The sequence below is a fragment of the Aspergillus niger genome, assembly GCF_000002855.4.
Source record: "Aspergillus niger supercontig An08".
Classification (NCBI taxonomy): Eukaryota; Fungi; Ascomycota; class Eurotiomycetes; order Eurotiales; family Aspergillaceae; genus Aspergillus; species Aspergillus niger.
In genome coordinates this window covers 1734850-1749149 of record NT_166524.1, presented here as the reverse complement: position 1 = coordinate 1749149, position 14300 = coordinate 1734850, and the positions used below count along the sequence as shown (strand labels likewise).

Below are 14300 nucleotides of genomic sequence, written 5' to 3'. Positions count from 1 at the left end.
TGTCGCTCCTGAAAACGTCGCAAAATGTTTCCCGTGAGTTCTATATCGATGGCACTTTGCGACCATGGGATAGATTGCTGACTGATGGTCTGGTATAGACATACACTCAACTGTTCGCCGCGGCTTGCGCTTTTGCGACCACCGCCAACGCTGTGACTCCCATCGAAGTCAAGGGCAAGGACTTTGTCAACAGCAAGACTGGTGATCGCTTCCAGATCCTGGGTGTCGAGTAAGCATCCCCTTATCGCCGGCAAACTTATCTTTCGAGGAAAATCCATGTGCTGACTCCATGCTCGCTTCGCGCAACAGCTACCAGCCCGGTGGTTCCTCTGGCTTCAGTGCCACCCAGGACCCCCTGAGTGATGCAGATGCCTGCTTGCGCGATGCTGCTCTCATGCAGAACCTGGGTGTAAGACTTTCCATCCTGCTGAATCTCTCTCGCATTCACCCCCGCTAACTGTGGGGACCTGTCCAGATCAACACCATCCGTGTGTACAACTTGTCTCCCAATGTCGACCACAGCAAGTGTGCCTCCATCTTCAACGGAGCGGGTATCTACATGATTCTCGATGTGAACTCCCCTCTGTCCGGTGGCTCGCTTGACCGCACCAACCCTTCCAGCACCTACAACTCTGTCTACTACGAGCAGGTCTTCGGTGTCATCGAGGCCTTCAAGAACTTCCCCAACACCCTGGGTTTCTTTGCCGGTAACGAGGTTATCAACGAGCAGAGTGTCTATGAGGCCCCTGCTTACGTTCGTGTATGTTCCCCGTTGTCTCATTGGTATTGCGTGATCGAATTCCTTGTTAATCATCTTTCAGGCCGTCGTGCGTGATATGAAGGACTACATCTCCACCAACGTCAACCGCTCCATCCCTGTGGGTTACTCCGCGGCTGATGTGCGCCCCATCCTCATGGACACCCTTGACTACTTCGAGTGCAACCTGGAGAACTCGACCAGCTCTCGCTCCGACTTCTTTGGCCTTAACTCGTACTCCTGGTGTGGCGAGTCTTCCTACAAGGCCTCCGGCTACGACGTCCTGACTGAGGACTTCTCGAACGCCTCCCTGCCCGTTTTCTTCTCCGAGTACGGTTGCAATGCCGTCCAGCCCCGTGTCTTCACCGAGGTGCAGGCCCTCTACGGCAGCGAGATGGACCAGGTCTTCTCCGGTGGTCTGGTCTACGAGTGGACCCAGGAAGCCAACGACTACGGTCTCGTGGCCATCAACAGCAGCGACACTGCCACCCTGCTGGTCGATTATGAGAACTTGCAGAAGCAGTACAACAAGCTGGATATGAGCAGCATTGAGTCCTCCAACTCGTCCCAGACCTCCAAGGAGGCTGTGACCTGCAGCTCTGATCTGATCACCAACAACACCTTCCTGAACTCTTGGGACCTGCCTACCGTTCCCTCCAAGGTCGCTGACTGGATCAAGAACGGCTACAGCAACGCCACTGTCGGCAGCCTCGTGGCCGTGTCTGCCACCACCATCCCCCAGACCATCTACGACTACAACGGCAACAAGGTCTCCAGCGTCAAGTACAAGGTGCTGTCCGGCGATGAGTCCAACACTCCCGGCAACTCCACTTCCCTCACGAGCAGCTCCAACAGCTCTAGCACCTCGAGCTCTAGCTCTAGCTCCAGCTCCGGCTCGGGCTCCAGCTCCGACGATTCTACCTCGGGCAGCAGCGCCCTGTCTGCCCCCTTCATGGGTGTGCTGACCGGCGCCACTCTGTTTGCCGTCTTCATGCTGTAGAGCTGCTCGCCTTAGACATTTTTGCTGTTTCACTTTACATTCTGCAACCCCTTGTTCTGATTAGATTCTTTCCCCATACTGTTCCCGGTGAACCTGTTCTTGCCAATTATGACCATGACCTTTTGCCCCCAAGATGGAGGGTTTGTTCCACGTGTATAGAGTGAGGTCCCCTGAATAGAGCTAAGTGGCAGTGGGCAGTTTGACTCGGGATATGATTTCGACGACGTTTAATACATCTACATGCTGTATATATACCTTTTTGCATTACTTCTGTAGTACGGCTTTGCCGTAATGGAGTTATTACCTCGATTGTTCTTGTGAGCTTCACATGTGGTATGGATCTGATTACTGGTATATTATAGTCATTTTCGTGTCATGTGGCCGTAGTAATGCAATCACTTAGTCCTTGGTCACACTTCTTCTTTCCTAGCAGGCTCCACCATTGAACTTTTAGCAATCCTACTCCATCCTCGAGATCCAAATGAACGCTCCGAAGAATGAAAGTAGAACTTGAGCACTAGATGTCTCCGTGCTAGGAGAAATCAATACCCTCTTCTTCCATCATGCGATGATGCACGCTAGCCGTCCAAGCTACTAGTCTAACACTACTTATCTTGATATATATCCAGAAGAAAAATCCTACAACATATCAATGATGGTAGCAATTTCGCAACCGCTACAGGATTATAATCTTAATGACTTACTGATATACCATACACAGATCATATATTACGCAACACAGCATCAACAATTTAATCACATCGCAATAGATAACATACAACAGCAACGGTGATATCAAACAAATAGCACAATTGTATGGATAGAGATGTCTATCAAATCATATCACACACTCATTCGCAAATAGAGATCAAGCACGACCCTTTCCTTTGTCCTGCCCAGGAGACGGTTGGGCCCACGGTGACAGTGCTGGGAATTCCTCTGTCGGGTTGTGCTGGCCCGATTGACTCTCCGCTTCTGCGAGACTCAGCTGGATCGCGAACTCAAGATCATCGATCTCTTGTTGGCGACTGCTTTCCGCGACAGCTGGGCCTGATAGAGATGGGGAGGGTGGCTCGAATGGACCAGTGTCTGTGTCCAGGTCGGCGCGGGGCTTGTTGTCTTCGAGGAGACTGAGACGGATGGCTTCAGCGATATCAGGCTCGAGGTCACCGTCGGCGAAGTCTTCGTAGGGAGACGATGCAGAGGATAGCTCATCGGGTGCGATAGAGCTGTCATTTGGCCCGATGGTGTCGCTGGGAGAGGTGCTCACTGCCGAGCTCTCTATTACTTCACCGCGTTTGTGGGCTTCGCTGGAGTAGGCCTCTTGGCTGAGAAGTTGGGCGTAAGCGAGGAGCTGTTCTTCGTCGACGTCGGGGCCAAGAAGGTCAACGCCGAAGCGGTGGCTGAGGTGGGCGCGCTCCTTTTCGTCGGCGATCCTTTGGCGTTCCATTTCGACCTTCTCATCTTCGATGTAGTCCTTGAGCGCGCCGCGGCCGCTAGTGTTGAAACGTTGACCTTCTGGAGTGGAGTTGCTGCCCCTTAGACCGCGACGGAGCCGACGCTTACTGGACTTGTATTGGTCGGCGCCGGAGGAGCTGTAGGACCAGTAACGCAGGTGGGTTCCTAGAGCGACCATGCCTCGTAGGACGGTTGGATCGGGATCGAGGCAGATAGCGCCTGTCGCATAGTAATTGTTACCAACGCCGTTAATGGATGCCTCGGCTTGGACAAGTCGGCGGCGCGCGCGCGTAGAGAATCGCGAATTGATAGTCCGAATTGGTCGAGTCGAGGAGGCAAGGGGATCCCAGGCCTGAACAAGGCCATCGTTTCCACCATGGACTAAGTATAATGAGGTCAAAGCGACGCAGGAAACTTGAGGAGATTCCGTTTGAATAATTCGAATGGGCGAAACGTGATTGATGACTTCAGCATTTTTCGACGTGGGTGACCGGATGTCCCATACGAAGACCGATCCCGTGGCTGTACCCACAGCCAAGTAGCGTCCTCGCTGACCAGGCACTTCTGCATTGCCAGGCGATTGCTTCATGTGCGGAAGAGGTGAAGACGTCGCCGAGGAGAGTGCGGAGCTGCCGGACATACCGATGAGAGGATCTTCGTCAATTGTCAACAGGGCATAGGTCGACAAGTCCAAAGCACTCGTGGTGATCTGGACCGACTTTCTGTCCCCAAAGTCGAAATCCGTGATGCGCCATTCGGTGTTTGAAAGGGAGCAGATCGTCTCACTCAAGCCACTGGAAGCGCGAGATGGAGCCATACTGCTGGAGCTGCTCACAGAAGAGAGGATAGGAGACTTGACGGGACCACCAAAGATGGACGGTACAGGCACGTTACCAACGTTGTGAGATCCGTGCATCGGCAACGACGCATCATGTCGAGTTATCTTCCTCGTGTATCTGCGGATCGAAGCTTTCTCATCATCTCCCACACCCTGGGAGATCACAAGGAACGATTCGCCGGCTCCGTGGCCATCGTCTCCAGCGAAATCGACCTTCAAATCACGTCTCATATCCCATCCCTCGCATACCTTCCGGAAATGCTTGGGCTTAAAGGACAGGAAGCGCTCGATCTCCTTCGTCTCTGCAGCTACCTGTTCCTCGTTGAGCTTCATGGCGTCCGATGACGACCGAGGGCTATAGCTGCCATCGACTGAATCACGGCTGAACGGATCAAGCCGTGCGATGCGTCTGCTTAACTCAACAAGCTCCCAACGGACACTTCTGCCCGTTTTCCAAGCAAGCTGCTCATATTCCTCAGGAGACAATTTGGTCGTAGGCACATCAGGCTGTCGCGGGAGGTCAGAGAGGTAGAAGACCTCTCCCAAGGCGTTCAGAACCGTCGCCCAGATCCGCCGACGTGAATGACGTTTGGGAGAATAGCTATCATCAACCGCGATAGAAATGATAGGGACACCAGGACACAGCACCCATTTAGCAGTCACTTGGCCCCTCTCATACCTTTTCTCATAGGTAGGATGAGGACCAAGGGCGTAGGACGTGAGCACTCCAGTGGAGGAGCCTGACAGCATCGCGACCAGCCCGCCAGTCATTTTAAGGATGTTAGAGGATTTAGCAATCCAGACCGCAGTAACACCGGTCGCAATCAAGTTGAGCGTGGGGATTCCTAGACTAGGCTGCGAACTGGAATCCGCAATGCCCAAGAACCTCCCACGTTGCTCCGTGGTCGAGATGAAATAGGTACGGCCTTGAGGACATGCTTCGCCGTAGATCATACCATAGGGCTGACTGACATCCATGCGGTTAGGAGCTCCAACATGATCACCAGAGCCTAGCCCATACTCGGCATCTCCGGGAAATAGATCTGCGAAGTGTCGAAAGAACTGGTGGTCAGAGAGGCCCCATGTACCAACTTTCACCGTCGAGGGGTCACTAGCCGACGCGAAGCCTTGCTCCGAAGCGCCATGGATGAAGAGAGGTTCCTTCTTCTTGACTTCTGAACCGAAGGAGCCGTGCAAGTGGCTGACAGGGTACAGAAGCTGTGAGGTATAGGTGGCTACGGCGCTGCCATTTCGGACGCTAGCCGCTCGCACCGTACCGGTCTTTTTGGACGGTTCGAACTGCGCCGGCTTGCCTCTGGAGAGCGATCGGAGCAAGCGGGTTCTCATAATGTATTCACTCCTCCAAGATGCCAACGCAGTCAGCCTGGAGAAATAGCGCTTATCAGACGTCACCGCTTCCGACGACTTCGCTGTCGGAAGCCACGCGCCATCCTCGACGGTGTACGGGCCGGGGAAGTAACGAGAAAAAGCAATTCTCCATGCGTGAGGAGTCGTGACGAGACCATGGAAATGGCGAGACACCAGGGCCATTGAGGACAGAGAAGGGGGAGGCAGGTGCGACAGGATGTGTGTCAATACCTCTATCAGAAGTATTAGAACGACGTTCAGGGCTCCGGGTAATGTGATGACATACCATTGGGAAAGGTTTCCAGGGACAGGCCCGAGTAGCTGGAGGGCTGCTTCTTCCTAGATTTAACCCTCTCCTCCTGCTGGATCAATGGAGTGACGCTATCCTCATACTGATTGACTGTGTCGTTGAACGGCGCAATGTCAGTCTCCTTCAAGGGCGCTTGCTGGCCGCCCTCATATGAGTCATGACCGACACTGGAGTCCCCAGACTTCTGTTGGCGAAGCCCAGAGACTGGGTGTTCACCATGCGAATCATTTCCATGCTGAGTAGGATTGAAGGGCACTTCTAAAGAGGGGTCTACCGAAAGCGAACGGTCGAAAACTGCAGTAGGCTCGGATTGCATAAAAGAGTTTCGCGGGGTAACTGGGATACTGGAGGCGACTGAACCAGGGACGAAATCTGGATCAGTCGGAAGAAGAGGACAGACGAAAAAGAGGAAGGCGGCGAAAACGTGTGACGCGATACGATGCGATGAGAGTAGGACAAGATGGGACCAAGAAGGACAAGAGGGGAGGACAGAGAGGGAAGAGGAGAAAGAGAGAGAGTCACAGGCGAAGGAGGACGAAGACAGTCCGGCGATCGACGAGAATCGACGGAGGGGAATCTTGCTTAGTGTCGCCTCCCTTTGCAGGAATCAATCAGCGCCCGTCCTCGGCGCGCGTGCTGGTCACGTGCTCACGCGCCGTCCCGCGAATGGCTTCATTTCCCGGCATTTGTCGCCATCCATGCAGCAAGTAGTATACATCATCATTTGATTAGATGCTACTCACTCACTTTTCATCTGCGAGCTACTTGATACCCAATATGGTTATAGTTCATTTCTGACGGTCATTAATCTATCCGTGTTTCCAGGCAGCATACCTCTACGGTAGCCTGCAGGCTACTTAGTAGACGCCTGTAATATTACTCTTTTGGGATTCGTCATCTGTCCTCTCTTAGAATTTGCTTTTCTTCAATATCGGTGACTCTTCTCCTATCTCCTTGACTTTTATGTGTATTAGTTCTCTTCACGATGCCCAGATTAGATGGTAAGTATAATTCCTCCTCTCTGCTGATTGCCCGTTGCTGATGCATCCAGACTCGGAAACGATCCGCATTCTTGTCTCTACAGACAACCATGTAGGATACAATGAACGGGATCCCATCCGTGGTGATGACAGCTGGAAAAGCTTTCATGAGGTAATGTGTCTGGCCAAGGAACAAGATGTGGACATGGTGCTTCTGGCAGGCGATCTCTTCCACGAGAACAAGCCATCGCGGAAGTCCATGTACCAAGTTATGCGCTCCATTCGTATGAACTGTCTCGGCGATAAGCCTTGCGAACTGGAGATGCTGAGTGATGCGAGCGAAAATTTTCAGGGTGCTTTCAATCACGTGAACTACGAGGATTTGGATATCAATGTGGCTATCCCCATCTTTTCAATTCACGGCAATCACGATGATCCGTCCGGAGAAGGACATCTGGCTGCATTGGATTTACTTCAGGTGTCGGGGTTGATCAATTACTATGGACGGACCCCCGAGTCGGACAATATCCAGATTAAACCGGTTTTGCTCCAGAAAGGACGCACGAAACTTGCTCTCTACGGTATGAGCAACGTCCGCGATGAGCGTCTATTTCGCACATTTCGAGACGGCAAGGTCAAGTTCTACCAACCCTCAATCCAAAAAGAAGACTGGTTCAACTTGATGTCTGTCCATCAGAACCATTACGCACACACCGAGACAGGCTATTTGCCCGAGAATTTCCTCCCCGAATTCCTGGATCTCGTCGTCTGGGGCCACGAACACGAGTGTTTAATCAACCCGCGATTGAACCCCGAGACCAAGTTTCACGTCATGCAGCCCGGCTCATCCGTGGCAACATCCCTGGTTCCTGGCGAATCAGTGGCCAAACATGTAGCCATTCTCAGTATCACAGGCCGGGAGTTCAAATGCGAGCCCATCCGTCTCAAGTCCGTCCGCCCATTCGCCATGCGCGAAATTATCCTCTCCGAAGAAAAAGGCGCGCAAAAGCTTGCCCGCAAGGACAACAACCGCACGGAAGTGACTCGCCTTCTCATGGAGATTGTCGAGGAACTGATCGAAGAAGCGAAAACAGAATGGCTAGAAATGCAAGATGAGACAGCAGAAGACGAAGAGCTAGAAGTCCCACTACCACTAGTGCGACTGCGCGTTGAAACCTCAACGCCAGAAGGAGGCAGTTATGACTGTGAGAACCCGCAGCGATTCTCCAACCGCTTCGTAGGCAAGGTCGCCAATGTGAACGATGTCGTCCAGTTCTACCGCAAGAAGAAAAACACCAACAGTACGCGCAAACCGGGTGAAACCGACCTCGACGAGACAGCAGTCTCACACCTCTCCACCCTCGACACCGTCAAAGTCGAACAATTAGTGCGCGACTTCCTCTCCGCACAGTCTCTGACCATCCTCCCACAGAACTCCTTCGGCGACGCAGTCGCCCAATTCATTGACAAAGACGACAAACATGCCTTGGAAATGTTCGTCAACGAATCACTCGAGAGCCAAATGAAGCACTTACTGGCTCTAGATCGCGACCACGATCTAGAGGAAGAAGAAGAAGTGGCAGAAAGCTCCCTACAAAAAGCCATGGAGAGATATCGCACTCAAATGGAAGACATGTTCTCCCGCGGTATCAAGAAACGCACCCGCGGCAAGAAGCGCTTCAAGCCCAAGCCCGACGGCTGGGACACCGAATTCGACGGTGTCTGGGAGGACCAACCCGGCGCTCTCATCCACTCCGACAACGAGGACGGCGATCCCAATGAAGACGTAGCCGGTGAGGATGGCGCCGAACAACCCACCACATCACGAGCAACATCATCCACACGCGGCCGCGGCCGAGGCCGTGGCGGTAGAGCCACCACCACTGCCGCTACAACCCGCAAAACCGCCACCACAAAAGCAGCACCTGCTACTACTACTTCAAAGAAAACCACAACCTCTACTAAAAGCCGTAAACGCCGCACCGTCTCCTCCGACGAAGAAGATGAACAAGAGGATGTCATAATGCTCGACGATGACGATGATGACGACGACGACAACGCAGCCACCTCCCTCCCCAACATAGACGAAGAGGACGATGATGACGATGACTCCCTCTTCGTCAAACAACCCGCCAAATCTACTACCAGTACTAGATCTCGCAGAACAACAACAGCAGCAACAGCGAAAGCAACAACACAACGCCGCAAAGCTCCATCTCCAGCACCTTCATCCAATACAGTTGGAGGAACCGGACAAGCTACGCGAAGAACTCGGGGCAAGCAAGCAACTCAGACAACGCTGAATTTTGTAGGCTCGCAGAGTAGTGTGCGAGGGACGGCGGGGTCTGGGAGATCAACGAGGGCTACGAGGGCGGCGAGTGAGGATATTGAGGATGATAGTGATGCGTTTGAGCCGATGGCTAGTAGTGCGAGGCGCAGATGATGAAATAAAGTCAAGAGGGCGAGGGAGGAGAAGAAGAACAAGAAGAAGGGATGTTGTTTGGTCAGCGTCGCATAAGCTATTTGCTTACTTGTAGCTGTTGCATTTATGGCGTCAATGATATATACTATGGATGAGGGCTAGTTACGAGATACCAGTTCGGACACAAACAGAAGCTTTGACTCGTAATTCCTTACGGACTAATATTACTACTCCATTTCACCCATGACGGAGCCGTCTGGCAGATCAGACTTCTCCAGCAAAAAAATCCTACAACTTCCCTCTCTCCAAAAATCTAACCGGCAAATCGACATGCCTCGCTCTAAGAAACTCCGCCACGTTCTTCCCCAAAAAGTCCACTGTCGTAGTAACCCCCACTCCCCTATCCAGCAAATTTCTGAACAGAAAATGCACAGCCTTCAAATTCTGCAACTCAAATCTTTCAACCCTCAGCTCGGGATTCGCATTATACTTCTCGCCCAGGAGTTCCCTGATTCCAGACACAGATAATAACGACCGAAGCCATCGGTACTCGTCTGCATGACGGACCCAGAACCCGCAGTTCGCGTCCGGGCCTTTGTCGCCGGACCGGGCGTGGACGATCCAGCCCAAAGGGCCGCGGATAGTGGGGCCGAAGTCCAAAGTGGGATTGTCGGTGACGGATTGGGAGGGTTGGCGGGAAGGGTAGATTTTTGTGATTGGGGGTGGAGGGATAGTGAGGGTTTGATGGCGCCAGGGGAGGTGGACTTGATGGTTGATGTCGGATTGGGGCAGGAGGGTGACGTGGTATTCGTAGACGGGACGGGGGAAGCCTTGGCGGGTGTCGAGGTGGAAGGTGGCCCCCGGGTAGCCTTGCATAATGGTGTCGACGATGGAGCGGAGGAAGTGCATTGGGGAGAGATCGTCTGCGTGGCGGGCTTGGGCGACGATGCGGAGGCAGACGGTGGCGCTGCTTTGGTCGTCGGGGTTCTCAGGGGCAGAGCCAAGAGTTGCGAATTGGAGGCTGGTGAATTTGGGGGTATACGGTGAGAGGAGTCGGCGAATCTGGGATTCGAGCATGCGTGCCTTGGAAGGGATGTCGAGGCCTACGAGGAAATAGACCGCTTCCGCTTGAAAGCCTCCGCGAGCTGTGATGCCGACTTTGGTGGTCGGGGGTGGTGGTCCGGAGCGGACGCCGTGGAGGGCGACGCGGTTGGGGCTGATTTGCTCGAAGTGGATGTCGTTCAGGATAGCGGTTACGTCGGAGTTGAAGTACCATGGGCCTTGGATCTCATATAGGAGCTGTGAGGAGCAGGTGTCGATGGTGACGGCGCCCCCGCGCGCGTAGGATTGCATGGTAATGATCACTTTGCCCTCTGGGGAGATTTCCGCAATGGGATATCCAATGTTGGACCAGCCATCAGGACCGACGTGTTCCAAGGTCTTGAAGCCGGTGAAGTTGCCGCCGCAGACATAGTTGCTGCATTCGATGAGATGGCCAGCCACGAAGGCGTTGGCTAGCTGATCGAGGTCAGTGCGGTTCCACCCATGGAACCAGTATGCAGCTCCAATGACGGGGGATGCATCGGAGACTCGTCCGCAGAGTACGATATCAGCTCCTTGGGATAGAGCGGCAGCAATTCCGAGTCCTCCCAAGTAGCACTGAGCAAAGATGGGCTCGAAAGGCCAATTGAAGAGGGATTCGCCAGTATAGATGTTGGTGAAGGCTGACTTGCCCGACGACAATGCAGCTTTGACGGTTGACAGGACTTGGTCTCCAGAGACCCAAGCTACCTGGGTTTCATGTGAGCAAGGCTTCTTCAGAGGTCATTTTGAGAGCGACCTTGAGGTTCAGTCCTTTTGCTTCCACCATCTGCTTGACCACCTTGTAGAGGCCCTCCGTGTCTGTGTTTCCTGCATTCACCGCAACTTTGATGCCGTACTTTGCCAGGTCTGAGAGGGCCGGGTCCAGGGCCTGGAGAAAGCCGACTTCATAGCCTGGTGCATCGATGGTCGAGGATCCATTTGTGCCTTTTTCTTTCCGCTGATGCTGTTCTACTGTACGGGCAGCCGATGCCACCATATTCGCCTCGCTCATGTAGTCAGCAATGATCACATCGACTGGATCTTGATGATAATTGTGAGCGAACTCGGCGATGGCATGGCGACGGTCAGCGTTGGACCCGGAGGCACCTTTTCAGTTTGGTCAGTGAACTATAACGGTCTTGGGGCGTTCAAACTCGACCGACGTACCAGCTATACGAACCGAGCGTTGGGCCATGGTAGTATGTATAGTATAGGCGTATTCACCGCTACAGTAGAAGTGGTGTGAATATCAGGCGGGGAACAGAGTATCTCGTCCAGCCATAAACAGTGTTTATATAGCACTTCCAGTGTTCATTGCCCAGCTAGCCAGTCCCAAGGAATCGAGAAAGGTTGCACATATTGCGAGTTCGTCTCCAGTGAGATGCCGAGGACATTCGGTTGTTTGGGAAGAAGATGCGGGGATCTGCTTTCACCTGCCGCATTGCGGTCGGATCGACCGGCAAGAGAAGATGAGCGACCTACGTGAAATTGAGTTACGCGGGCATAATGATCAACAAGTCGCATTTATGCGCCACTATGCGGGAGGCACCAGTTGAAAGAAGCTCAACCAAGCAACAGAGAAGAAGGAAAGTCTAAGTCACATGTGGATCAGATGAGCGGTCACGCCACCAGGCCAGCTCCAAGTGGTGACAAGCAACAGACCCTTCAATTTACCCCATTTCCTACTATATTTACACGTATCCCGCCCATTGTAGGATAGCCATAGAGACAAACAGCAGCAAAATGGAGGTTTTTACCATCTCAATCTCATCTCTATGACGGCGGGTCCAGTTGCCCAACCGCTTCACCCAGACAAGCTGATGGTTATCCTTCAGCGCCCTGTGTAGTCCAGGTAGCCCGTCAAGACTTCGTACGTTCCACTCCTTCTGGTAGGTGCGAAGCTCATTGGCTTCGACCCTTTTGCCTGTCCAATGGCCTAGGGTATCTCGATCTTGGAGATACGGTTTGGTGTTGTTGGTTTCGGAATCGACTTGCAGGGACAATCGCGGGACGCCGTAACCGCAAGAACGTTGAACCTGTAGCCCGTAACATGCATCGCATCCGTTGTTAGCAGCGTATCTTGCTCGCGGCAATAAGCCAGAAGGCACTTCTAGGAGGAGTCGGGGAGAGAACCTTGAAGACATTCAGACGAATGATAGCCCGCGCTCCCACCACTTTCTTGCCTCCCATCCGCTCGAGGTAGTCAGAGAATTCAGGCTCATCGTATTCCATAACAGAGCCAGTGCAGAAGAAGCGTACAATGCCTGGCGAGGCATCAAAGGAGCAGAACATAATGGTAATTCGACCGTTCTCGCGCACATGGCTTATGGTCTCACTTCCCGAGCCCGTGGCATCAACGTAGGCTGCCTCGTTAGGACCCAGGATGGCGAACGACGAGTCAGGAAACCCTTTCGGCGACACATTCACATGTTTTCCTTGCAGAGGTGCAGAGGCCACGAAAAAGACGCTTTGGCGCAAGGCCCAGTCTCGGAGCTCTGGGGTAATTGATGGCCAGAATGTTGGCATTTTACGTTCGTTAGCAGGGGGATGGATATATGACAGTCAAAAGCGAATCAAGAGAGTAGCAGGCTGCAGCAGAGTAGTATCAAGAGGGGGTTGTGAAGCTAGGGGCTTCTTATAGGCGCATAATCGGCGAAGACAAAGACTAGTACTAGTCAAGGTCAAGTAGTAACAGGGATGAGTCAGGCTGCTGTCCTACCTCAGGTCTTTGTCCTTATTCGCAGAAATATCACAGATTTTAAGTTAATAAGCTGCACGCACTGAAAGCTGTGACTGACACCATTCAGTCGGGGGCTGCATACCCTCAGGCCACCCATTGACTTCTTGCCGGGGAGTGATGGCCAGACTCCAGAGTATCCCAACCCCGCCGATCGGCATTGATAACGCGGTGTTGTTGTAGCATTGCATTGCAACACAACAACACATACCATCCGTGAGTCACTTGATCGCAAATGTTCCCGGATCGGGCCCTGCCATCAAAACATTCTTTCCGGTATCTCTTCCGGTGAACCAAATAGGTTCACAACGAATCGAACCAGCAGTCCAATATCTTTCAGTGCACTTTTAAAGACCTCGCGAAGACGTCTCCTATATTATAACCGAAGAAATTTTTTTCACCATCAAGAGTGCCATGAGGTCACTAAATATTAGTTCTGCATGTGCTCTAGCTCATGTAGGAAGCACATCTAGGACGCAGTCTATAGCATCCTCCCCTTTTCAGTACATTAGAACGTCTGTCATACCAAAAGAGCGCCTCAGAATGAATGAAAAGTCTCCCGATAAAATCCAAAGACGAGTAAGCGACAAATCCAGCTGAGATCCACGGGGAAGAGCTAACCCGAGATTGTTATTATGGCGCTTGTCGGTGTCAGAACCATCAAGCTTCATCTAGAGGAAAACCAGGCAACAAAGAGTAGATTTCTTTTTTTCAGCCAACCGTTTCAGTGATCAACTAGGAAATTGGCAGCAGTCCCGACGGGAAATAAGGATTATACAGGCAGAATTCGCTGGGGTTTGGTGAGATCAGAACAGTCTTAACCTCCCGCCGGTATAAATCAACCCGAAGGTACGAGGTTCGCTTTTTCGGGAAAGATCGCAATCGGTATCAAGGAGAGCAGAAGCCGAGGCTGGATCCGGCAGGTACAAGCAAAAGCAAACCCCACGAGGTGCGTAAGCGGCCGCTACGGGGTAGAGCCGGAGATAAGGGATGAACTGTGTAAGCTGCAGGACTGGAACTGCATGTAATTAATCCCTTGAGAGGGATCAGGTGTCTATTACATGGGTACATAGTTGCTATCTACTTGACTGAGCCGGGATTTGGTGTCAATGATTGCGTGTGAATGCATACTAGACTAGACTATATGCATTGTCATGGCAGCGGGATCCCCCGAGATCTCTGCCGTTTCAGATAGAAACCTGGTCATAGTAAACGACGGAGAGTTCTGTATAGATTGACATTTCATAGTAGTGGATAGGGTTAGTTGGATAGAACTAAGTGGTGGGGAAGCAGCTTCTGGGCGGAACAACTGGAGACTGCAGAATTATGAGTTGGGGTACCTTGGGA

The 14300-nt window shown here is 52.5% G+C and overlaps 6 protein-coding genes across 6 annotated transcripts; 2 read left to right on the top strand and 4 right to left on the bottom strand.

The window, feature by feature from the left end:
* Window positions 1-24: 24 nt before the first annotated feature.
* Window positions 25-1757, top strand: An08g07350 (uncharacterized protein; the record flags this gene model as incomplete). The annotated part of the gene is made up of 5 exons (XM_001392813.3): window positions 25-33; window positions 99-229; window positions 310-409; window positions 476-760; window positions 822-1757. 5 exons carry the CDS (start codon window positions 25-27, stop codon window positions 1755-1757), a joined length of 1461 nt encoding a protein of 486 aa, XP_001392850.1.
* Window positions 1758-2625: 868 nt separating this feature from the next.
* On the bottom strand, window positions 2626-5604 carry An08g07340 (uncharacterized protein; the record flags this gene model as incomplete). Its single annotated transcript, XM_001392812.3, has 1 exon — window positions 2626-5604. One exon carries the CDS (start codon window positions 5602-5604, stop codon window positions 2626-2628), a length of 2979 nt encoding a protein of 992 aa, XP_001392849.3.
* A 1112-nt stretch (window positions 5605-6716) lies between these two features.
* An08g07330 (uncharacterized protein) lies at window positions 6717-9036 on the top strand (the record flags this gene model as incomplete). The annotated part of the gene is made up of 3 exons (XM_059749177.1): window positions 6717-6732; window positions 6783-8830; window positions 8866-9036. The coding sequence occupies 3 exons, from the start codon at window positions 6717-6719 to the stop codon at window positions 9034-9036; spliced, it is 2235 nt and encodes a 744-aa protein (XP_059601207.1).
* Window positions 9037-9421: 385 nt separating this feature from the next.
* Window positions 9422-11411, bottom strand: An08g07320 (uncharacterized protein; the record flags this gene model as incomplete). The annotated part of the gene is made up of 3 exons (XM_001392810.1): window positions 9422-10924; window positions 10974-11323; window positions 11384-11411. The coding sequence occupies 3 exons, from the start codon at window positions 11409-11411 to the stop codon at window positions 9422-9424; spliced, it is 1881 nt and encodes a 626-aa protein (XP_001392847.1).
* Window positions 11412-11907: 496 nt separating this feature from the next.
* Window positions 11908-12742, bottom strand: An08g07310 (uncharacterized protein; the record flags this gene model as incomplete). The annotated part of the gene is made up of 2 exons (XM_001392809.3): window positions 11908-12252; window positions 12350-12742. The coding sequence occupies 2 exons, from the start codon at window positions 12740-12742 to the stop codon at window positions 11908-11910; spliced, it is 738 nt and encodes a 245-aa protein (XP_001392846.1).
* Window positions 12743-12979: 237 nt separating this feature from the next.
* Window positions 12980-13624, bottom strand: An08g07300 (hypothetical protein; the record flags this gene model as incomplete). Its single annotated transcript, XM_059749176.1, has 3 exons — window positions 12980-13082; window positions 13220-13324; window positions 13461-13624. 3 exons carry the CDS (start codon window positions 13622-13624, stop codon window positions 12980-12982), a joined length of 372 nt encoding a protein of 123 aa, XP_059601206.1.
* Between the last annotated feature and the right edge of the window lie 676 nt (window positions 13625-14300).